The following is a 24,665-nucleotide window of genomic DNA, read 5'->3' as shown; positions in this document are numbered from 1 at the left end:
AGTATCAAGGGATGGAGAGGTGGCTAATTTAACCAAATTGAGTTCTTTTTCAGAAATCCCCAAACTGGATATACTTAAAGAACTCGCTTTGCTCTTGAGACCCTCTGGGTGAGTAGTGCGCTATATAAATGCCCGAACTTGAACTTGAATGTCAAAGCTTCCTAAGGCTCTGAATTCCTACCTTCTAGTCCACATAATGTTTTACGAAGTGAAAAAAAATGCACAGTTATCAGAAGTTGGCAAACCAACCTGCAACATTTTCTGATATGCAGCACACCCACGTACCCACACCCACGTACCCCTTAATAAATACGTTTAGTCGTTTTCGTAAAAAGGTTCCAAATTCCACCGAACAAAAAGGCTGAAAGACATCATGGTGGCCTGATGGACAAAACCAATTGCACAATCGCGTATTTCCTTGTTTCAAGAATATAGGTGTGCTTTATTGCACTTTCCAGGGACAGCTTCCCATGTATCATTGGCGTTTTGTGTGCACAAGATGAGGTCAGAAGCCCAGAAAGCTCCTCCCTCAGGAATAAGACGATGACTATGACTTCTGGAAGCCCCTGATGATTCTTTTAATTTTAAACTGAAGGCCCTAGTCACCCTTGGCCTACTGTGGGAGTGAGCAATGGAGTCTACTCACTAACTGTAATGGTCCAAGGGAGGGGGTGAGAGGGAAACACTGGACTGGAGTTCATTCTCAGGCTGGACTGAGCATAGATTGAGAGCGTTACAGAAGGCCGCTCTCACTGGCAGGAGTATGGGAGTTCTTGCAGTAAATTGTGGAACCTACGTATCCTCGCAAGTCGCAGCACGCCTCAACCCGCAGCGGGTTGGGATGGCCCCTATGATGAAGCATGTCACCGTGGGGAAACCCCAGTGAGTGAGGGGACTCAAGCAAGGACATTTTTCCTTTCTAGATTTTGTTCATCACACTGATGAAAATCTACCTCTACGGCTAGGCTCTTTATCCGTGATCTCGGATTTTGTATGTCTACAACTAGAATAGGAGGGTGAACTTAGCATATCCCTCTACCTCCCCCTTCTTTTGAATTTGAGTTAGGGTTTGCACAGCTGTTGTGCGAATTGCAGTTGTAGAAAACTGAATTAATTTGTAGTGAGGCTGGTTAAGCTTCACTATGCAATAGTCTCACAATACCCCAAAATAGTTGGCTTTAAAGTTCTTGCTTTCTTTTCTGAGGGTGGAAGTTTACAGACTGAGAGTGTTGGCACTTTGGAGAGAGTCATTACACCCAGAGAAAAGCAATGTATGGATAAGTAGGGTGCTGCCCAGCAGCTTGAGTACGCTTTTCCCTTCTATGAGCAACAATTTAAGAGTGATCAGTAATAGGGCGATGAGGTGATTTGTTTTAATATTCTGGTTATATATGCTAGCCAACGAGCAGTCTGTAGGACTGCCTTTGAAAGGTCACAGTGGACACTGGAGATGTCAGACATTAGGGAGCTGTTGTAATAAACCATAGAGAGGACTGGTGGATGAACCACTGATTTCAAGTTTTCTGCTATGATAAGGAATTTCGTTTCAGTTGCTGGGGAGATCGAGGTACTGCGTCTCTAACCAACACAGTACCGAGCAGTGGCGGCTGGCATGCACCAAAGGTGAGGTCACAAAAACAAAAAAAATAATAAATAAAATAGACTTACTTTACCGGCTTGCTGCGCAGCATCTTCCTCGCTCAACTCCAACGCAGGACCTAGCCAGCTCCTCCAACCAATCCTGTTGCTGCTCTCACCAGCATGAGAGAAGCACCAGGATTGGAGGGAGCGGCCTCACTCAGCGTTCTCAAGAGCACTGGAGGCCTGCGCTTTCTCTAACCCAGCTGTATAGGACAGCTGGGCCAGAGAAGTTTAAAATGTGCATGTCGCTGGCTGTGGCAAGACAGCCAGTCAGAGACGTGGCATTTTAAGCTTTAGTGCACAGCTCCCTGTTGCCACTCAGCAGTAATAGCCCCGCCTCGTCCTGCCACTCTGTTCAGGACAGGTTGCTGAAAAATAAAACGGTAATTACTTTATTACCATTTCGATTTTCAGCTCTGGGACGTGTGGGGTGACGCTCTTCTGCTCAAATGGAGGAACCTCCCCTGGTCCTGGGGCTGTACCGTGGCCTAAGGAAAGTACTGGGAATTGCGTGTTATGCTTAAAAACAAAGCTTATTATCTCTCCTTGCACGTTACAAGGATATTCTTGCGCCATTTTCGATCTTACATTTTGAGCACTATCATTTCCCACACCACTATTCCCAGAAAATCTTGAGAAAGAAGATATCGAGAATGTAAATTGCCTAGCTGCCCTCTCACTTCTGAGATACTATGGTACAGGGTGAAAAGAGTGCTGGGGATAATATTGTGATATCCCTAAATAATACCTGTCTTCTGACTTATGTTGCCTCGAAGAACCAGAAAGGACCTCGGAAAACTATGTTACATCCTACATCTGCGAGAATTAGCTATCAAAAATCATTTTTGATTTTCTTTATATTAGATTGAATTTACTGAATCCATATGTTTGGGAGTCAACTCAAACAAAATAAGCCAAGTTTTCCACAATCCCGGTGTCAGCATTTTTGCACAATAATAGGGACTACGAGAAAGTTGAGACCAAGATAGAAAATAGGTACAAAAGGGTACAAAAGGGGGTGGTGATGGACGGAGCATCCGAACCAATCAAACACTCACACCCAGTCAAAAGATCTGGGTTTAATCCATCACCGTTCTTTAGCCCACTCTGCCACCCCCATTCAAACATGGCTATATGCAAATCAGTCTGACTCTGTGCCTCATGGAAACAGTCCAGCCCGAACTGCCAAGCCATGCCTTCCCTGGACCGGAAACAAGCTTCCGAGGACCTTGTTTCCAGTCCAGGGAAGGCATGGCTTGGCAGTGTGGCAGGGTATGCTCAGACGTGAGTCCCTTGCTCACTTTGCCACTGGATTCAAGCAAGCCGGGCTGAAGACAGCTGGAATGCCAGAAACCGGTCCTCGGAAGCTTGTTTCCAGTCCAGGGAAGGCATGGCTTGGCAGTTCGGGCTGGACTGTTCCCATGAGGCACAGGGTCAGACTGATTTGCACTGGATTCAAGCAAGCCGGGCGGAAGACAGCTGGAATGCCAGAAACCGGTCCTCGGAAGCTTGTTTCCAGTCCAGGGAAGGCATGGCTTGGCAGTTCGGGCTGGACTGTTCCCATGAGGCACAGGGTCAGACTGATTTGCATATAGCCATGTCTGAACTGGCGTGGCAGAGTGGGCTAAAGAACGGTGATGGATCAAACCCAGATCTTTTGACTAGGTGCGAGTATTTGATTGGTTCTGATGCTCCATCCATCACCACCCCCTTTTGTACCGCTTTTGGCCGCCATAAGTGTGGCAGGGTATGCTCAGACATGAGTCCCTTGCTCACTTTGCCACTGGATTCAAGCAAGCTGGGCTGAAGACGGCTGGAATGCCAGAAACCGGTCCTCGCAAGCTTGTTTCCGGTCCAGGGAAGGCATGGCTTGGCAGTTCGGGCTGGACTGTTCCCATGAGGCACAGGGTCAGACTGATTTGCATATAGCCATGTCTGAACTGGGGTGGCAGAGTGGGCTAAAGAACGGTGATGGATCAAACCCAGATCTTTTGACTGGGTGTGAGTATTTGATTGTTTCTGATGCTCCGTCCATCACCACCCCGTTTTGTACCGATTTTGGCCGCCATAAGTGTGGCAGGGTATGCTCAGACGTGAGTCCCTTGCTCACTTTGCCACTGGATAGCAAGCCGGGCTGAAGACGGCTGGAATGCCAGAAACCGGTCCTCTGAAGCTTGTTTCCGGTCCAGGGAAAGCATGGCTTGGCAGTTCGGGCTGGACTGTTCCCATGAGGCACAGGGTCAGACTGATTTGCATATAGCCATGTCTGAACTGGGGTGGCAGAGTGGGCTAAAGAACGGTGATGGATCAAACCCAGATCTTTTGACTGGGTGTGAGTATTTGATTGTTTCTGATGCTCCGTCCATCACCACCCCGTTTTGTACCGATTTTGGCCGCCATAAGTGTGGCAGGGTATGCTCAGACGTGAGTCCCTTGCTCACTTTGCCACTGGATTCAAGCAAGCCGGGCTGAAGACGGCTGGAATGCCAGAAACCGGTCCTCGGAAGCTTGATTTCGGTCCAGAAAAGACATGGCTTGGCAGTTCGGGCTGGACTGTTCCCATGAGGCACAGAGTCAGACTGATTTGCATATAGCCATGTCTGAACTGGGGTGGCAGAGTGGGCTAAAGAACGGTGATAGATCAAACCCAGATCTTTTGACTGGGTGTGAGTATTTGATTGGTTCTGATGCTCCGTCCATCACCACCCCCTTTTGTACCGCAAGATAGAAAATTGCAACAATTGTAGCAGCAGTTACGCCAAGAAAAGATGTGGCTGTCGAATTTTAAGTAGTAGAAAATATGTGGCGACCAGCGTAACAATATCCTGCTTGAAAGGTGTGGGGAATGATCAAAACCTAAAATTGCAAGGTATTTCAGAAGAGTATAAACTTCTCAATTCAGTGCTAGGCAATACAATCATTGTTCAACAAAGTTACAATTATAATCTGCAGCAGTCACATTTTTGACTGCATTCCCCATCCTCACCCTGTCCAGGAAGTCAATATAGCCAAGAGCAATGGCCTTATATTTACACTCTTCATAATGTTCAGTTTAGAATAATGGCCATCCATTTGACATCTAGAAAACTCCTCTTTCGGTTCAAGCATTTCAAGGCCACAATTAAAACCCTTTACAGGCTGCTGCACCCTTGGGATCTTGTCTAAAGAAAACTCAAACTGAGTGCTGGCTGGCTCTACAATCAATTTACCAGAGCTCCTTCAATGGCGAAAATGTCAATCAGTAAAATTATCAAATTTCACCCAAAGAAATTACCATCAATCATGTAGCACTGGATGTAGTTACTGTTACCAAGGACAAGCTGAACTTCATAACTTGTTGAGAGCCAGTCCTTTCTCTTTCCCTCATCCACATATCAGTTACAGTCTCCTTAGCCTCTCCCTCATCCTTTGTTCCAACTTAGCATCCCAGATGCAAGTCTGCCCCTCCGTTGCATTCCCATACGTTGAGCGAGTCCACCATGAGCCCTACACCATCCCCAATTTGCAAAATGCACCCCTCCCTGTTTATGTGAAATCATTCAATAGTAATTTCCTCCAATGCATTTCGGCCACCTGGCCGTGGCTGCACCCCTTATCTTGGGTAGTTTGGAACGTGGAGGTGCATAGTATGATTGCAAGTCTTGAAAGCTTCTTTCCATGTACAACACCATGCTGTAAGGTCTCCAACAAATTGTGTTCTCTACAATCACCATTCTTTGAGGTAGGCTTTCCTTAAGAATTTTCACGTTTCAGAGCCAAATGACTGTAAGCAAATATGTCCCTTTTGTCGTGTTAGCGGTTTATTGGACAAGCCGCCCACAGTTTGTACCTTCAAATATTGGGACACGGTTGAAGGTAAAGGTCATGCAAGTATGTGTATCTAATGTACTTGAACACAATAATGAGCTTAACAGGCTGCACCCTACAGTGTCATTGCAGCAGCCAAGCAGGTCACGGCACATCACCAATAGGATGAAAGCATTCCAGGGAGTCTCATAATGCTAGAGAGGTGAAGAGGAATAGGTCACCACAGCGAGCGTGGCAGCAGAATCCTCTGGTTTAGGCCTAGGAACACAACTTCCGCGGTAGCTGGTGACATTTGAAAGTGTTGGGGCGTAAAAGTTAGGGATGGGCGTAAAAGTTAGGTTGCCCTGTGTCCAGCGAGCGTAGAGAGTGAGCTGTACCATCCTAAGGGAGGGTTCTGGGGGTTCTCCCCCTGGGAAAAGTTGGAAACAATTGTGGGCAAATAGTACATTTTCAACAAATTAGAGAAAGCAAGGTTAATAAAGCAATTGTTAAATTGTAGTTATGACATCAATAAAGAGATTTCATCTGACAATGATGTAGGTAGCTGTTCAATCAGTATAACCAGAGATCTGAATGCCACACTGCAGACACACTGCATTAGACCCTGTACTGAAGCACTTATGTTTATTGACAAAATAAGCCCAGCTGGAAATCAACTCCCATCCCAAAATGATCCTTACAACTAACTTGTATGTTTGCATTATTACTTGTACTTGGCACATTATCCTTAATGCGCCCTTTTTGTTTAAAAAGTGGCATTGTTGTACTTCAGCCTTTAATATTGTAACAGAAACAAATATTTCACCTCACCCATATGTCTGTCCCCTCCCTATCTTCAATTTAGCCTCTATGTTTAGAAACAAATTACCTATCAACAAAAAGGCAGGGCCCAGAAGGTCAAGGCAGGGTGTCGCCCATTATCATAGATTTTTGGCACAGATATATGCTAAGCACAGAAACAGATCACACACCTACAATCACACAGACAACATGCACACAGGAATATAGGTGGTGTTTGCTGTATGGGGTTGGCCTGCAGTGGCTACTTTCAGCCAAGTAAATCGAAAAGGACTTTGCTGTTTGCCGTGTCCCGTGCTTGAGGAAGATCTCCAAGGGCTTGAAGAAGAGCTTACCTCCTTTTCTGAAGTCTCAGGGACACAAAGACTTCACCCCCAGATCCTCTGAAATTCTTTTCAGGGAGTTCTGATCTGCCAAGAGGTGCCTGTAGCTGTTCTGGGCCTCTGGAGGTTGTTCTGGCTGTAGGAGCGGGAAAAGCCAGTGGCTCAGGAAAACAGCGCATGCCACAGAGTACACCAGCCTCCATTCGAGATCACCACACAGATTGTGATGCGAGCCCTGCTGTGCGGCAGCAAGAATCTAAGTCACATCGCATCGAGGCCCAAGGTCTGTCGCATCGTAGAGGGACGCAGTAAGAAACTGACGCATCACCTTCCCACGCAGTAAGAAACCGATGCATCACCTCCCCCAGAGCACGGAACCTATGCATCACCTTCCCTGACTTTAAGGAACCGACGCATCACCTTCCCCGCGACCCTTTTTGTTTGTGTGTGCGACGCATCCAAGGTACTTTGTGTGAAAAGTGTTGCATCTGCAATTTGATTTGAACGGAACTATTTCTACCATTTGAAAGTCATATTTTTATTACTATATTGTGGATTTTTGTCGTTTTGGTCTTGTGTGGTTTAGATAAAGATTACTTATTTTTCTAACCTGGTGTGGTGTCCATTTGTAGTGTTTTCACTGTATTACTGTATGGGTTCACAAATGCTTTACACATTGCCTCTGAGATAAGCTTGTCTGCTCGAGCCAAGCTATCAAGGGGGTGAGCAGGGGTTATTTTAGAAGTATATGCCCTTACCCTGACTAGGGAAAATGGTCCCTACTTGGGCAAAGGTGCAAACCATTGCCAACTAGAGCCCCCCCCCCCATTTCTAACAGTAAGCATTTGTTAACAGGTTTCATTCAGTAAGCAGAGGCTTCATTTCTACTGAGTCTGTGTGGAGAATTATCAATTCCTCTAGGAGAGGGGACCCGCTGCAATGAAATGCACTTCCCTAAATATTGATAACTCTGACACCACATGCTGTTAAAGCCTTCGCCTTGGTCTCTGTACTCCCAAATCATAGCTCTACTCTTATTATCGACAGGGATTTTTACAAGAACAGCAGCATGGCTCGCAGGTATAAGATCATGCAATCCAGTTTTGGGCCCCAGGGTACAAAATATTAAGCATTGGCAAAGCTAATAGGTCTGGAGTTGCTTGCCAGCCTTTTGGATTTGTCAATATTGTTTTTGCTTTTTCACAGTTTTTGCAAAACTCTATTGTTGGGAAAGCTGTTGGGCACCCGTCAGTCAGAAAAAAAAATTCCCTACAGCTAAAATTCCTGTAGGTCTTAAAAAGCATGAAATGCCAAAGCAGTCCCCCACACCCAGGGTAAGTACTCTGTATAAGGACGTGCTCGCACACAGACTACATTCTTACCTTTGTGTGTCCTGCAATCTTACACAAATATCTCATGCCACTAGACAGTGGTTCATATTTGGCATTTATTCACAGAGGAGCTCCAACGCCCACCCTCAGGAAGAGGCACGGTGCATCAGAATACGAGTTAACTACCTCATGCTCACTGCTACTAAAAGGTGCTACGGGCGACAGGAAGACCATCTCCTCACTGACAAAGAACAGAAATATGACCAGTCACTGTATGGCATCCAAATCAAGCTGTACAGTGATTGGCCATGTTCTGTCATACTCCCACGCTAAGTTTTAGCATAGGTCTGAAGCTCTGAAATCAAGAAAAATCCTTGCGTTGCTACAATACTGTTAATTGTAGTAAACAGCATGAGACCCACACAAGGACTGGTTGGAGCAGGTGAACCCAGCACTCTAAAGGAGACCAGGTGGCTCTGCGGTCTTCCCCCTGGCTCCTTAACACAGCACAGGGTCAAGAGGCCTGAAGTGTGCATGCCGGGCTGGTCACAGTAAGAGATCTGTCCAACCCAACATGCACACTAGGCTTTAGCCTTTGCCTGCAGTCTGCCAATCAAAAGGATTGGCACCACTCTGTTGAAAGTGAAGGCATTGTGTCTAAGGAAATTCTTAAATAATAAAATACATTAAAAAATTAATAGCACAGCTTGAGGCTGCTCACAGCAGGGGGTAGTGATGCATCAACGCTCATAGGAGGGACTGCCCCTGTACAATTCCAGCCCTCCAGACAAAATCATATGCTGGACGATTTGGGAAACATCCTTTACGACGCAACTTTTACCACGCAGTGCCTTTTCAACATAGGTTTTTCAACGCAAGTCATTACAACGAATTGCGCTGGGGGCGCTCTAGGATAGGTAATAGTTTAATTTACTATCCAACACCTTCCCTACTATCCACGGGGACTGGAGTTGGAATAGTAAATTAAACTATTCACTATCCAGCACCCCCCAACGCAAGTCGTTGTAACGACTTGCGTCGAAAAACCTGCGTTGTAAAAGCATGCGTGGTGAAAGCATGCGTTGTAACAACGTACATCCGGACGATTTGTGTATTCCTGAATCAATCGCTTCATGTCCAGGGAAGGTAATGCAACAGGCAGTACCATACCTCTGTGTATGCATGTCTTTGTAGCCCTTTTGCCATTTCTCTTTCTTCATGACCCTGTGTACATGCCCCAATTTCCATGTCTCGTTCTGTGCCTACCTGGATGCCAATGTCACAGTCCTGCTCCTCTCACCCCAGGGCTCTGATGTATGTGCCAGTATGTTCTGTTGACACACGCATCTTGCATACACATCAGGCTTAATTGTATGACAAACATAAATGCACTAACCTGAGCTTTTACGTGCAAGGCTTAGGGTCTAGAATAGAAATGCTTTGATGATTATAATAGCTATCATAATATGTGAGATTAGACAATCTTATTTTAGAAGCTGGTTGTAGGAAAGTAGGATCTGCTTTCATGGTTACCCTCACTTTTTGCTTGGTGTCAATGTGTTTTTGACCTAGTCTGCTGGGATCCTGCTGATCAGGACCCCAGCAACTGTGCTTTCTCCCATAAATTAACATGGTAAGTACTTTGTACCTCCACAATTGGTGTGAGTCCCTAATATATGGTACTCGGGTACCCAGTGCATAGGTACACCAGGGGTCTCCCATGGGCTGCAGCATGTATTGTGCACCCATAGGAGTCAAATTAAACTGTGACTACAGGCCTGCCATTGCAGTCTGTGCGAGTTGGTGCTTGTACCTCTCACGACAGATAGAAGTTTTCTTATATCTGAGGTCACTACACTTTAAAACTATAAGTCTCCCCTATGGTAGGCTCTTCAGTCCGGAGGGCATGGTGCCTGGTTATAAGTGTGAGGTGTCCCAGCATAAGCAGAACACTCCTACAAGCCCCGGAGTCTATTCTCCAGGCTTTATAAGTGTGGTCAGCCATTTTAATACATATAGTGGACATCAGTCATTACGAGATGTCTAACTATATAGTGGCTGCACCGAAACTGTTCATCTTTCATATCAAACATGTTAAACTCATACCCCAACACAGATTCCAATGTTGGAAGTATGATCCCATGTACATTGAGGGCTCCATAGGGGACCCCATGTACGCCCCATAACAGCCTTTTAGGGACTGACAGCAAGCTAGTGCTGCTGCCTACCACAGACATGATTCTGCCCTCCAGCTGATGAGCCAAGCTCCGGCAGGGGAATGAAGAACAATAGGTTTCCTTTCACAGGGAGGTGTGACCACCTCCCAGACGGGACATAGTGTTTCAGGCTGGGGTAGGGGTGGTTGCCAGTGCCTTCAGACTGCTTTGAAGGGCACACTTGGTGCCATTCTTGCATACTCCAGCTTGAGCCAGTTCAGGGAGTCCTTGGCTCCCGCTGTGGTGCGAAACTGGACAAATGACATTTGAGTATCCTCTCCTCGGTCCAGCCCCTCCTATGGGAGGAACCCCCAAGTTGTTACAACCCTTTCATTAGGGTACTTAAGGGATTACCTGTAGATGGGTCCTTAGATTCATCGTGGGATAAGACTCAACCCTAAAACTACATTGCTGTTCAACCGTCTGGACACTTGGACTTCGTTGGACTTCGATTGGAACTGAGACTGCCCCAAGGAAGACTGCTGCTCATTTTCTCACTGTTCTGCAAGTCTTCTTTGCCGCCCGTGTCTGTGCTTTTTCTAGGATCTTCATCTGACCTGTAGACATCAAGGTCACCTGAAGAAATCTCCCTTGGAGCGAAGGAGTCACACCCCAGCATCTGCAGGCACCGCAACGAAGCTGACTGGTCTGCTGTTCCTGCCGTCCTACGCACTACCCGAGGCTCAATAACACAGGTGGTGGTTCTGCATCTCTCTCGAGGCCTGACCTGTCCTCTATGCAATTTTGAGGTCAGTATACCTCATCGGATCTGCTGGGACCTACCCCCTCTGTACAGCATCACTTTCCGTTGCCAAATATTTTTGGCTCCGCACTTAAGGGCTAAAAGAAGCTCCACAATATCTCACCTCCAAGATCAGTGTCCTCACCGCATCCTTTGCACCATGGGCCTCATCTTTGGTGAGCAGCTAGAGGTCCTCTAGGGACTCCTATGCCCTCAGCCTGTGGGTCCTCCAGAGGGTCTTCTACTGATTCAGTGAGCTCCCCTGCTTGCTCGGGCCTGCTATGAATCTCCTGCTGTTTGTGAGTCCCTAGGACCTTGTTGGTCCTAATGTTGCTCCTTTTTCATCTTCCAAGTCAGTTGTGGCTACCAAGGCTTGTTGGTGCTCTGGCAGGACACAGACCACCTAGTCACGGACATCAAATGTGGGACAGCTCGTGCATGACTCCTGGTTTTCCACAGTGTCACCTGGTCCTCGCGGCTGCAGCAACAAGGTCACAATTAATTCTACAGAACCTCTCCACATCTGTGGACATTTTGCTTCCGTGCCTCCTGGTCACCTCCAAGTGGCATAGAGACTGTCCCCTCTGCTTGCAGGTTCTTCACTTCCAGAATCTAACCTTGGATTCCACAGGACTCCTTCGACATCTTCTCCAGAGTTATCTTCTTCGAAGTTTTCCACTGTTGTTTACGGCAGGTTCCAAACATCACTTCATCTCTTTGCACCCGGCTTCTCTCGTGTAGGTACCCTGGTTCCTGGGGCATCCCCGGGTTGGTTGGCTCTCTAACCTTGTGTCTTCCAATGGGTTTCTTCGGGGTCCTCCAGGAAGGGTCCTTCATATCTAAAACTGCAACCGCAACTACTCCATTGACTTTTATTGGACACGTGGCTATGTTTCCACGCAGCACACAGTCCCCGTGGGGTTCCTGGGTGCTTACCTTGGGTGGTTCCTTGTGTCCCCAGCTCCTCTGGGTCTTCTGGTCTAAGTCCTGTCTTTCGTTGCAGTTAGCATTACACTATTTTAGTATATGGTTTGGTCTCCCACTGGAGACCACTGTATTGTGTGTGACTTATCTGATTGTTTTTGAAGTATTCTTGTGTATTGTGTTGATATCTCTGGGTAGGAGATATACTAACGTGTTAATGAGCATTGTGTAATAAATATAAGCATTTTGATATGAAAACTGTGTGGTTCTTTTTCATTTAACTTACACTAGAGGTTAAACTGGTAAAACAAGCGCTTAACACTCCTTAGAGATAAGCCTGAAGGCTGCTCTCCACAGCTACCACTATGACAGCTTTCTATGGTTACCAAAGGGTTACCTGGATTAGTGCAAGGTGCACTACTTGAATAAGTGTGCAGCATATACTAAGCCAGCCTTCCACACAGGTTGACATTAATCATGCTAACAAACATAACAGAAATGCAGTTGAAAGGAAACTTCTATTATGCTGTCACGTTGCGAGCAATATTACAAGGGTATCTAGCCCGGCACAGAGTAAAAGTGGAAGGAAGTAGGTTTTCAAACATTTGCGTGCCTTTTAGATGCACCTTTGGCATTCTTCTTACTTTGAAGCCAATACAATAGACTGCACAACAACTTTCCCTCCCCTCTCCATTGATAATCTTCTGGTAGAAAGGTATAAAAAGACTGTAGAATTTTGGAGGGGCAGACAAACACTGGTTGCTTGGTGAAAATGCCAAAAAGCTGTTGTCCGACTGCAGGCCTCAAAGCTTTCTAAGGAATGTAGTGATTATACATGACTTGGCATAAGGTAGTTAGGGAATATACTAAATTCAACCAATACAACACAAGCTATTCCGTGCTAATGTGCATCTTGCGGTGCCATGCAGACAAATGCAACCTACCCATACTACCCACGATGACCCACCTCTGCAATGAAGGTTACCTTACCCAATAATGCCACACAAATGCATAACCAAGCACTGTATCTGCACATAATCAATTTAATTTATGTGTGCAAATGAACATGTACTCTTTTATACTTATTCATCAGGCTGATATGCCATGCTGCCAAGTTGATGTTGTGTTGCAATTCCATGCATGGATGGGCCCAGGTGAGGAGCAACATAACAATCAGATGATTCTTAAGGCAATGGCATTGAAAAAACTGCTGCCAAGGGTATGCCCTGGCTAAATGGCCATAATCTATCTGTGAGTGGCATGTCCTCATAACATCATTCAAGGTACATGACAAACACGCCTCAAAGGGGGTATAGTTGTTCGAGTTATGTGTGCAAGGCGATCACTGGAAATAGCACAATGTATAATTTGTGATAAAGAAGAGCCAGACTTTAGCACTCTCCCCAGTCAGGATAAGCGGGTCGAGTTCTTGTAAATGACACACTTGCAAAATAAAGAAATAAAGGAGCATCTCAATCAGTTTAATTAAACAAACATATAAAGCCAATTTAAAATCGCAATACTTAATCTGGTGTGGCTTCTTCCCTTTCTTCTTTTCTAGATCTAACCATGTGCCTGTTCGTGCACTTGATAGATTCCTCATATATATATTAGGTTCAGTCATTAAGCTATTTGTGGTTTTAATTGATCTTCCTACATAGATAGTTTACAAGACATTTCAGACTTTAACACGAGGAAGCTGATCAATAATTCTCCGCTCACACCCCTCGCATAGGCCGAAGCAATGGCGGAGGACGTTCCTTCTCCTACCTCGAGGTTAAGGCCTGGAGTGACCTCCCTCTTTACCTCTGGACCTCATCCTCTCTGCTGGAATTCAGGAAAAGACTCAAGACCTGGCTGTTCGACTGAGCCCCAGCCCTGCAGCATGATTCTCAGCGCCTGAATGCACTCACGGGTGATTATCCGCCTCTACAAGTCTGCTGTGATTTGAGATATTAGAGAATGCCAAGTGAAAAACCCAAATTCACAGGAACAACATTCTTGGTATTCAAGAATGAATTCCTTACTTTAGTGTACCAGTTTAGTTTCTTAGAATAAAGTGAGAACAGCTGAGTCACCTTGCAGGTGACTGAAATCAATCATTTTCCAAAGCCAGGCTTCTCTAACCAGGGGATGGAGATATAGCGCCCACACAGCCATCCATCCCCTCCTGCTTGAGCGCTGAGTCACAGAAAGAATGTAGGAAGGAAGGCGCAGCAGCATTTGAGGAATCCACACGAGGAATCCCCTCCCAGGCTTCACGCCCCGGGTCTAAGTGAGCCACCGTGCCAAACAGACAAAACTCATGATATTCGAGAGAGTTCAGAAGATGACATGCAGTGATTAGAGGCTGACAAGCAACCATAACAGAGAAAAAATGGGGATCCTATCTTTCAGAGATGAATTGGAAGAACTGTCCTTTAAGCTAAACTAAGTGACCGGATTGTAAACTATTAAGGTACTTGTCACTTAAACAACAATTAAATTATGTCATTGTTTCTAATGCTAACGCAAGGAGAGGATGGACGGAGCACTGAAACTTTTCAGACACTTCCCCCCCCCCCCCCCCCCCCCCCCCCTCACAGATCTGGGTTAAATCCATCATCATTCTTTAGTTCACTTCAACACCCTTGCTCAGACCCAGCCATATGCAAATCAGTCTGACCCTGTAACAGTCCAACCCAAACTGCCAGGCCAGGTCTACCCTGGACCGGAAACAAGCATCCCGAGAACGGTTTCGGGGTCTAATGCGGTCATGGGTTTTGTTTCCTTTCTTTGCACTGCTGCTATTTCCAGACGCACCAGGTTATAAAACGACCCAGTATGGCTTCCATATGCCTAGACAGAGATGTACCAAGGTATGTACATTAATGTGAGAGGCCAGTATGGTCAGATGTGTTGTAATAATGTGTTCAATGTAGAGAGAGGAAAGCAGAGGCACTTTATATGTTTTTGTGGTATGAACTAATAAATCTACACAAAAAATGAATCTGAAATGATTTGTCTTTCCAGGAGTAAGGATTAGTCAACTGACTTTTTGCCAAGGTCATTGAATATATCTTGACTGAGATAAAGGCTACCACGTTTAGAGATTTCCCATTAAACTATGCTGGTCAGGCTGGTGGACAAAAGCAATATGTAGGTTCTTTTGTCACTATGTGTGGTTGTGGATAATAGCTAAGGCTACTGGAAAGAGATTATTTTGCAGCCACAGTGATTTCCGAGTAGATAGACGTTTGCTGCACTTACCAAAGAATTCACTTTATGCTGCATAATTTGCCAATTTTATCATCAAATAAATGTTGTTTATTACTCAAAAAAATCAGGGGTTATTACAATTGCTGTAAATAGGATGTTATCCACTCAACACTTTGTGAACATGAACTGGTCTCCTTTAACTGCTGTTTCCCTAGAATCGTGGATGTTTAGAGATTACACTTTTGTCCAATAGTGTAAAAATCTTAATCTGATTGACTTTAAGGTATAGAGGGTAAGAAGGGCTTTTGTCTGCAACAGGAAAACTAACCATAAGCAAGGAACAAACAGTATGCCACACAAGAGTAAAGACTCTGACCACATACAATGTTCCAAATATTGCACCAAATGTTCTAATACATCAAAATGTTGTGGTTGACCAGCATTAAGGATGACCTCTCACCATGGGTCTCCAAAAGAACAGCTGTGATTCGTGGCACACATTGCAAAAGAATGGTTATGTATTTCACTTTTATCTTCTCCAGGAACTCGTCCTAATATGCAGTGCAATCCAGGTCTGTTCTTCCTGTCACTACCACGTTTCATTAAACAAGTGTCTTCCGCAGGGCTCTTAAGTATATTGTTGATTGCACTACAGTATTAAGGATCAACATTTCTGTACTCAACGTCTGATGTAGAAAGCCAGTTTTCTAATAACATATAATCAGTATAATGGTTGAGAACAAACTCAGATGTGGCATTCCCCCCAAACTTTTTGAGAAGTTAACACATGTGTCAAGACAGTGCTAAAAGTGGGTAGAGGTAAGCATCACTTAAGTTCAACAAGCTGATATTGACATTTCATAAATCTTAATATGTTGTCATTAATGTATTCAAAGCTTGTTTTGTGGCCATGCTTCCCATAAATATTAGGATACCACAATACCACATAAGTGACAAAGAAGACAGGCCTTTCATTTAACACATGATCATTTAAGATAGGTTTCAGGGACTTTGATCCAACATGATTCTAGAAAGAGTAAAAGAAGTAAAGGTGTTGAGTGGTTTAAGCTGACATTTATTCACAAATGAAAACTCTCTGACAGAGAATTCTGTCGGTGTCCAGGTCCAATGCACCGATACCTCATCTACATTTAAGACACTCTTCTTCCCATATGGACACTCAAATGAGATATCACTTGATTCCCCATGTCATCTTATATTCAAGGTCCATGAGCAGCACCACTCTGCCACTTGTAGTTCAGAGTAGATTACAATAGGTTACTTAAAGTCTTCCTGGACAAGAGATTTAATTCTGCCAAAAAGTAGCCACTTTAGCACTTAAATTTCCATGCAAGAAAACGCAATCCACTTCAACCCAAGATAACTTGCTTTGCAATTCCTTTCCTAACGGTGAATTTATACTAAATACGCTAGGTCCACTGCAAACAGCAAAAGTCAAATATAAAAGAAACATAACCAACAAATTGTACTCCTCAGAATTGTACAGATGTAAAAAAAAACCCAGACAAAACCAGAAAAAAACAATGGTACAACATTCAGGTACACATGGATCTTATCATGTACGGTGTCCTCGAAATGGGATCAAAAAGTAATTGTGAGAGTAAAAAAGTCCCCAACTCACTCTGAAGATAGTCTCATCAACAAGCTCCTCATGTGAACTCTGTAGGACTGTAAAAAATATTTGCAAGCTGCCACTTGCTCTCCACATTTGTCTTTTCGAAAATTTGCAAAAGCATGCTAACCTTTTCAAAGATAATGGGTAATCAGAGCAGGAATGTATGAAAGGCGCACACAGTAAATATGTCATCACCGTAGTAATCAATGTTCACAGCAACGAGATTATTCAAATTTCACTCCATAAACGAGGCTGATAGTTTGCCCACAGTTAAAGGTTAGGGGCCATGCCTGCACCCCTGGCTCAAGCACAGAGAGAATGGTCAAAAAAAGGACTATCACTCCAAGCTCGCTGGCCTGACAGTTCATGAGGAGTGCTCCTATCGAAGCAGGCCCAGGTCTAATTTGCAAATAGCTGTTTGCAGCCTAGAGTAACATAGTGCGCGCAAAATTGATGAGCTGGCATGCGGCCCGAGTAATTAGCAGTGGCTAAGATTAATTTTAGCAATTCACCAATCACTTTTTTATTTTTCTAGGTGAGCCACCCTAAGTGCAACATGTAGACCCAAACATGGGGCCTATGTTCTCTTGCAACTGGAATCAAGTTTCATGTTGCGGTTGAGGCCCAAATAGGCCAAACCAGTCAGGGGGTTCTCGTGTTCGGCTTCAGAGGGCGCATGCCCTGGCAGTTCAGGTTGGTCCAAGCAACTGAAACCAAGCTGATTAAGGTTGTCACCTCTACTGGAGAAGAAACCGATCTGATTTTCATATGGGTAGTCTTGGTCTAATGTAGAACAGTGGTAACAAATAGTGATGGACTGGAAAGAAGTTGAGAGTAATCATCAGTGGCTGAGTTTAATTCAAGCATTCTACCAATAATTTTATTTTTCTAAGATCACTGCAAGCGCAAGCCTAAGCAGTGGAATACAGCTGTTTTCAACAGAGACATTTGAAGAGGAGTCAGAACAGGCCACAGTGACTTGGCGGGCTGAAGAGTAACTGGTTAACCCAACAATACTGGCAAACTACAGGAAAATTATCAACTTTTCCTCTTGGCATTGCTTCTTACCCAAGGCTCACTCTGACTCGCACTCGATCAGCACCAGTCTGGAAAGTGCTACGCTGGGGCTGAGCGGCAGGGCTCGCACTCTCTCTACGGCGCACGGTGGTCACGGAGCTTGCCCTTGCCCAACGATGCTCAAGCTGGTGCAAACTCTGCAGTCCTAACGCGTGCAGCAGATCCAGCTAATGAAACTTTCCCCTCGGTGGAGATCTGTACATTGACTGGCACCTGCTGGGCACAAATCACACAGGCCAAGCCCAGCCATTGCACCTGTACACAACTACATCTGGGGAGCAAATCATAGGATGGCCCCAGGGCTGCAAAGGGAGCCAACCTGGTGCCATCCACCATGTTGTCCAGTGTGAGACAGCAACTGCACTTTTAAACAATGTGTTTATCTTTGCACATCATTTTAAAGCATGCTCTCCCTCTCTAATACGGCTGTGTGTGCACACTGCACACACAGCCCTCAGCCCTCAGCCCAGCCCTCATTCATTCCAATGAGGTGAAAAACTTGAGTGTGACTGTAGACGATAAACTAATCTTTAAAGAACACGTTAACACAGTGATTTCAACTTCCTTTTATACTCTAAAAATAATAAAGAAGATCGCTCATGTGCTCACTTTTGATCTGCTAAAAGCCGTGGTTATTGCTCTAGTATTGGCACGACTGGACTACTGTAATGGTCATTTTTCAAGGGCTTCAAAACCAATCATTGAAAAAAAGCCAGACAATGCAAAATGCAGCAGCAAGGATGCTCTTTGACATCCATAGGCCTGAATCTGTGTCCTTAGCTCTGAAACAACTACCTGTGGGAAAATGTATCACCTGTAAGGCGCTATGTCTTGCATATGAAACTCTACAAGGAACTGGTCCAGATTACTTAAAACTCATCTAAATGGTATGCCCCAGTTAGGTCCTTACGCTCTAGCTTTTAAATAAATCTGGTAGTTCCGTCTTACAAACTGATGCCTTGGGGTAGCCGGAGTTTTATCAGAAACACTGCCATTAGATGGAACAGTCCCCACAATCATTGAAGTCTAAAACCAATCTTTTGGCTTTTAGGAAACCTTTAGAAATCTGGCTTTTTACCAACTAAAAAATGCATTTTTTATTGATCACAGACAGAGCCAAGATGCCTCCGGGTATATGCTGCGCTTTACAAGTGCATTTAATATCAATATCCAGCCAGTGCCTTCATTACCGCTGCTGACCAGCGGGCCAACCAGTGGGAAAGCAGGAGTGGGAAAGGGTCAAGAGAAGTTCATCAACAGAAGCCTGGCCCAGCCCTGAACTGTGCCCCACTGCTAAACAGCATTGCTGTGCCACTGACAAGCCTAGACAGAGCGGGCCTCATTTTATCCTGAGCACGGTACCAGGAGAGGTGAGGTATGCTCCCTGTACAACGCAGGTCAGTACATAGCAAGTTAAAAAGTGTAGTTACCTATGTATGGGACAGAGACCAATAAGCAATCTTGTTTTGGGATTCATGGTATATACTGTTGATTTTTTGTGAACAGATACTATCGACACTGCTTGATACAGAGGACTGAGAGAAACAAGCATGACACAGTTGTATCCTTTGATTGATTTAGTTATGTTTTCACGTTTTATGCAGTAGCAAACGTTAAGGACTGTGGCCCTGAAGAAAGCCGCGGGATTTGGTTCCCTTGAGGCTGAAACATGTTGGCCGAATACATGCAGTTATATGGTTAGACTGCATCTTTGCGCTGTTCCTGTTTTTAGTAAGGGAGTGATCAAGTTATATTAAAGTTTTGTATTGATCTTCTATCCTTTTTTAACCTCACCACACTATATATTTTTTGCACTGCACCGGGCTCCATCACGATCTTGGCTCGCATGGTCTTCACTACATCTGGAGATGTGACCCAGATAAATATAGGTTATGGACTAGTCTCAATGATCATGGGACAACACCATTCCTATTTGGATGACCAAATGAGAATACATGATCTACATCTGACGTTGATGGACATCCAGTTCTCCTCTGTATGGGTCTATTCGACATTTGAAGTGAATCCCACCACATGGGTTGCCCAGATTGGCACTTTATGAGTAAGCTAAATGATATATAGCCTCAGCAATGCCCACTGACTTGGTTAGCAGTGTGTTTTGACTTCTTGGAGCACTTAGGCCCAGATATAGACCCCCATTGTGTGTTTTGTGTTATTGAAGCCATGACTAGTGCCAGCCCAGAGAGCGGGGTCAATGGATACTCCAGAAGCACAGTCAGTGCCCATGTGAGTCTGGAGCAGAACACTGCTGCCGGCAACTCCAAGGGCCAGTGGCGCCTGCTCCAGAGTCAAACCTGGTCTCCATGACTTCCACGTCCTGGGGAAATGCCCAGTGCCCAGCAGGGCCCTGGAGACGAAGTACAGTTGAGCAGAGGTATAGTGCAACACAGTTATCAGAGATGTGGCTGTCCAGCCAAGTTTTGGATTTTAGTAAAGAGACAAGACTTTAATATCTCAAAATATACATCTATTTAGAGCAACAATGAAGATTGAATAGAAAAAGCACCAGATATAGTTGAAGAACTATCGCCCTGGTTATTAACACTAAATATATTTGCATTTCGTAGATGATAGTGAGATCTGAAAACACAACACCAACGTAATTACTGATTTAGCAATTAAACATGATGTACCATTTAGATGATGGCCGAGGCTAAAAGCTATAACGATCTAAAACGAATTAAGAAGCGGACAAGTGAGATGTCGCTCATTCTGGCATCTGTGTGGGCCACTTCGGTCTGCTGCATTAGCTGTACCGAGAAGTCTTAGAAAAAAATTGGAACCAATTCACTAAAATAGAATATAATTGACTTCTCTACTTACTAAATTCCCCTTCTAAACAGCTGTACCTTTTAACTACCATAAGTAACAATAATAAGTAACGGAATTACTAAGAAACAATTACATCTGTTTCCTGGTCCTCAGTTTGCATATTTTACACACTGAATAAAACACCCATTTAAGAAACTTTACACAATCTTAATTTAACTTTTAAAAAATCATTTCTTCTCTCCCTTGAAAGTGTATTTCACTTTCATGCTCTTCTTCACTTGTGAAAATTGCGAGGTTTGGTGCTACTTCCCGACTGTTCAATCAATCAGGATTTATAAAGCGCGGCTAGTCATCCGACAGGGTATCCAGGCGCTAATCACCCGATAGGGCTTTCACTCACAGGTATGTCGGCGCCTTTCAATTGTAGGTCAATTGTGCAGATAAGTGCGAGAAATGCACTAACAACGCCTGATAAATACCCAGAAAGTCACAACTGGGAATCTATGAACGACATCAGAGTGGAATTTTCCCAACCTCTTCTCTGACGCACCACTCTGAACACCCACCCTAAGGGACTAGTGAGAGAAAACTTACGAGAACATTTCTTATCCATAACCTTTTACAAATTAAATGCAATTTACAGAATAATAAATTAATCCTACATAAAAGGGTACGTCACTCATAAATTAACTTTGTACATTGGACCCTGTGGCTTTTATTGCAAGAACCACGGAACCTTGCTGTCGGACTGATAATGACACATACCAATGAGTGAATAGTGCCTAGTGATGAAAGCGGTACAAAAGGGGGTGGTGATGGAGGGAGCATCTGAACCAATCAAAAACTCACACCCAGTCAAAAGATCTGGGTTTAATCCATCACCGTTCTTTAGCCCACTCTGCCACCCCAGTTCAGACATGGCCATATGCAAATCAGTCTGACCCTGTCCCTCATGGGAACAGTCCAGCCCGAACTGCCAAGCCATGCTGTCCCTGGACCGGACTCAAGCTTCCTAGGACCGGTTTCTGGCATTACAGCCGTCTTCAGCCAGGCTTGCTTGAATCCAGTGGCAAAGTGAGCAAGGGACTCACGTCTGAGCATACCCTGCCAATTTATGGCGAACAAAGCGGTACAAAAGTGGGTGGTGATGGACGGAGCATCTGAACCAATCAAACACTCACACCCAGTCAAAAGATCTGGGTTTAATCCATCACCGTTGGACACCACAGCATGGAGAAACTTCATTGAATGCAGAGTAGTAATACTGTGATGTAACACCAGGGTGCAGATATCTGCCTCCGGGTCCAGTCCCGCCTAGACACTGTCACCGAGGCGCTCTGCAGAGGCGCACGCGGAGTGCCCGGGAGGTGCCGGCATTGTGTACATTTGGGTGTGGAGGGCACGCATGTGAAAGCAAACATTGTGGCAGTCAGGCATGCCGGGGGAGGGCGTGCACACACGGACGACTGGGGGCGAGGGAGGAGACTGAATGAGTGAGTGGCCGCACAGAACTGCTGTCGACGGCAGTGTAGGTCCTTCAGAGACTGTCAAAGCGTATATTTTAACAAAAAAGATTGTTTCTAGCTCAAACGGTTCAAAAGTTACTAAATATACAGCAACGTGTTACTGCGCAGCGGAAGACCCTTTGCTAAGGCTGGCTGGTCCCATTGCTGTTGCTATTGCTATATTTGAGTTTTAGACCAGTACTAATGAGGTGCAATAAAACAAGTGTAAAAATGTCAAAATAATTGAAAAATACTATCGCAAAAGTACCGCATTTTTCGGCATAATTTGTCTTTCGGTGCTGCATAATTTACTCAACCCTGCCGGATAATGTGTTCCCTCCTCTGCTGCATAATTCCAGTGTCCCTCCAGCATAGGCCCTGCAGAGACCCAGCACAGGCAAATCTCTGCGCAGCATAAGCGCTTTCTGGAGTATCATAACGCAGATGACCCAACATGCTAAGAGGATAAATGACTATTTAAAAATACTTTCCTCCGTGCACTCCTTTTGATAAAGTATTTACTTGAAAGACAACGTCCCTCTTTTCAATGCTGCGGTGGTTTTCTTGCAGTCCATCAGCCCTTGGTAAACACAGGCCGCTGTGGTTGGAGAGGTCAGCGCCTCTCAGACCGGGGGCAGCCGCTCCTAAGAGTTGGTCATTCTTTGTACCCAGTGGAAGATGAACGCAGCGTCCTCCGTTTTCGAAGAAATGCAACAGCAGACAACGCGAGAGCTCGGCTAACATTTGTGCCTCTTGTAGCTTTCCAGGACATTATTTACTTCGGTTTTATTGTATTCGCGAGCGGTGTGGAGATCTGGGTAAATACATGTTGGTGACGCGATGTTGTGTTGAACAGGAGAAATTAAACCATGTAAACCAACTTGTACAGTTGCTATTTTTCTTTCTGTTTTAATCTCTTCCTTGTGTGACTTTACAACTTGCACATTTGCAATTGTTTCTGTTTGTATCTCTATGTAACTTATATAATCCTAAATCCTTATCTATCGCAACTGGTTCTTATATAAAGCGCTCCGACACCTTCGGGTAATGTTCGCGCTATATAAAATCGCATTAAATAAATAAATAAATAATTAAAGAGACTGCGACCGGTCGTGTTTCCATTAAAGAAGCACGTCTAGTCGCCGCTGTAACTCACTCTTCTGGGACTCCTGAGTCCTGGGGTGTCCCTGGGGCACAGGAGCACCCCCCCTCCCCACCCACCCTGCTTGTACCAGAGCCTACAAATACCAGCGCTGCGCATCTGGAAGGTGGCGCGGGCACCGAGCAGTGCCCACTGACTCGTATGGGATGGTGCCCCCGGCGGCGCCACCCTCGCACTGATTGCTGAGCCGCAGAGAGCTCCCTCCCTGCAAGCAAGCCCCTCCAAAGCGAGCCGAGGAGGGCAGCACCCCACTTACCCTGGCGGCGGAGGGGCGCTGGCGTTCCTGGACATGGTGCCCGCAGCGGTCCGCGCGTCCGTCCTCAGCCTGCAGGGGATGGAGGCAGTACTGCGTCCCGGCTCCGAAGGACTGTCACACGCAGAGCCCGGGGCAGGGCCCGCTCTGCACACTGATTGCATCAGGCTTACTCATTCTCGGCGTGAGCTTCATTTAAAGCCTCGCGTCCAGTGGGGAGTCACTTCCTACACACGCCAGTGCATGACAGGGACGTCACACTGGGGCCTGCACTGCTGCTTGTGACCAGTGACAGTGAGCCTGTCTATAGGAGGCAGACAGACGTCCTTTAACTGTCAGTGGCTGCTCGCGACTGTTGGGAATCACCGCGCAGGACTTCCCATTGGACTCAAGTAATCAACGAAAAGTCAATAATAAAGAATGCATACATGCATCAGCGTCCAAGTGCATTGACAAAATTATGGCAACTGTGACGCTGTGCACAATGGGGGCGGGGCGAGTGAGCGTGGGTCAAAGGCGTGGCTAAAAAAAAAAACATTTCCTGTAACTTTTTGGTCTTTCACCTTCAGGTAAACATGCATAAAATAACGCACACCGTAAATCAAAAATAAATGCACGTTAAAGGCACGAGTGGGAAATGCACTACAGTGCATTGTGAAACTTCTATTAGTGAATGAACTGCAGACGTCTGTGTCTGTAACGAAGGACCACAGAACTGAATCCTGGGGGGAGCAGTGCAGAACAGCTAAGAGGCCCCTGTAGCCCCAATGGTGTAGGGGGGCCCCAACTCTTCAGGGGGTCCCTCAGTTCTTCAGGGGTCCCCATTCAGTCCAAAGACAATGAATATCTATGACGCAGGGGCCCCTCATCACACTTTGCAGGGGTCGGCATAATTTTGCGTTACGCCACTGAATAGTGACTTGTGTATGTTTAGTGCTATAGGAAGCTGGCTCTGCAAAACTATACCAAAGTAAGGTATAGTGTGCCCAGAGTCCTGGGGATTCCCAGAGGTATATAGAGGCTAAATTAGATAATCACTAACAGCTCTATTTGTGGTAGTGTGGTGGAGCAGTTAGGCTTCTCAGAAGGGTGTGTTAAGCATTTATTGTATTCACTCAATCAAGGATGATGTCACACGCTCAGAGACAGAATCCAGACCAATTAGGCAAGTCTAAAAAAGGTATACTTATGGTATATTTATAGAAACAATTAGGACTTGTTGCAGGTAGGTAATAAGTACTTTCAAATGTACAACTGTT

General features: G+C 45.3%; 1 protein-coding gene across 2 annotated transcripts in view; it reads right to left on the bottom strand.

Moving 5' to 3' along the window:
* The window catches only part of TTC39A (tetratricopeptide repeat domain 39A), a 648,505-nt gene that overhangs the window by 430,530 nt on the left and 193,310 nt on the right, over positions 1 to 24,665 (bottom strand). Inside the window, exon 1 of one of the 2 annotated variants that reach the window (XM_078670862.1) lies at positions 23,410 to 23,875. The exons of the other annotated variant lie outside the window; for it this stretch is intronic. Within the exon in view, the coding sequence (XP_078526988.1) occupies positions 23,410 to 23,570 (161 nt within the window). The 5' untranslated portion in view covers positions 23,571 to 23,875. Of the gene's footprint in view, positions 1 to 23,409; positions 23,876 to 24,665 lie in introns of those variants that run through there. 2 annotated transcript variants of the gene reach the window in all.

This window comes from Lissotriton helveticus, chromosome 1_2 (assembly GCF_964261635.1).
Source record: "Lissotriton helveticus chromosome 1_2, aLisHel1.1, whole genome shotgun sequence".
In the NCBI taxonomy this organism is placed as follows: domain Eukaryota; kingdom Metazoa; phylum Chordata; class Amphibia; order Caudata; family Salamandridae; genus Lissotriton; species Lissotriton helveticus.
The sequence above is the reverse complement of the archived record's forward strand: the minus strand, read 5'-3'. Positions and strand labels throughout refer to the sequence as shown.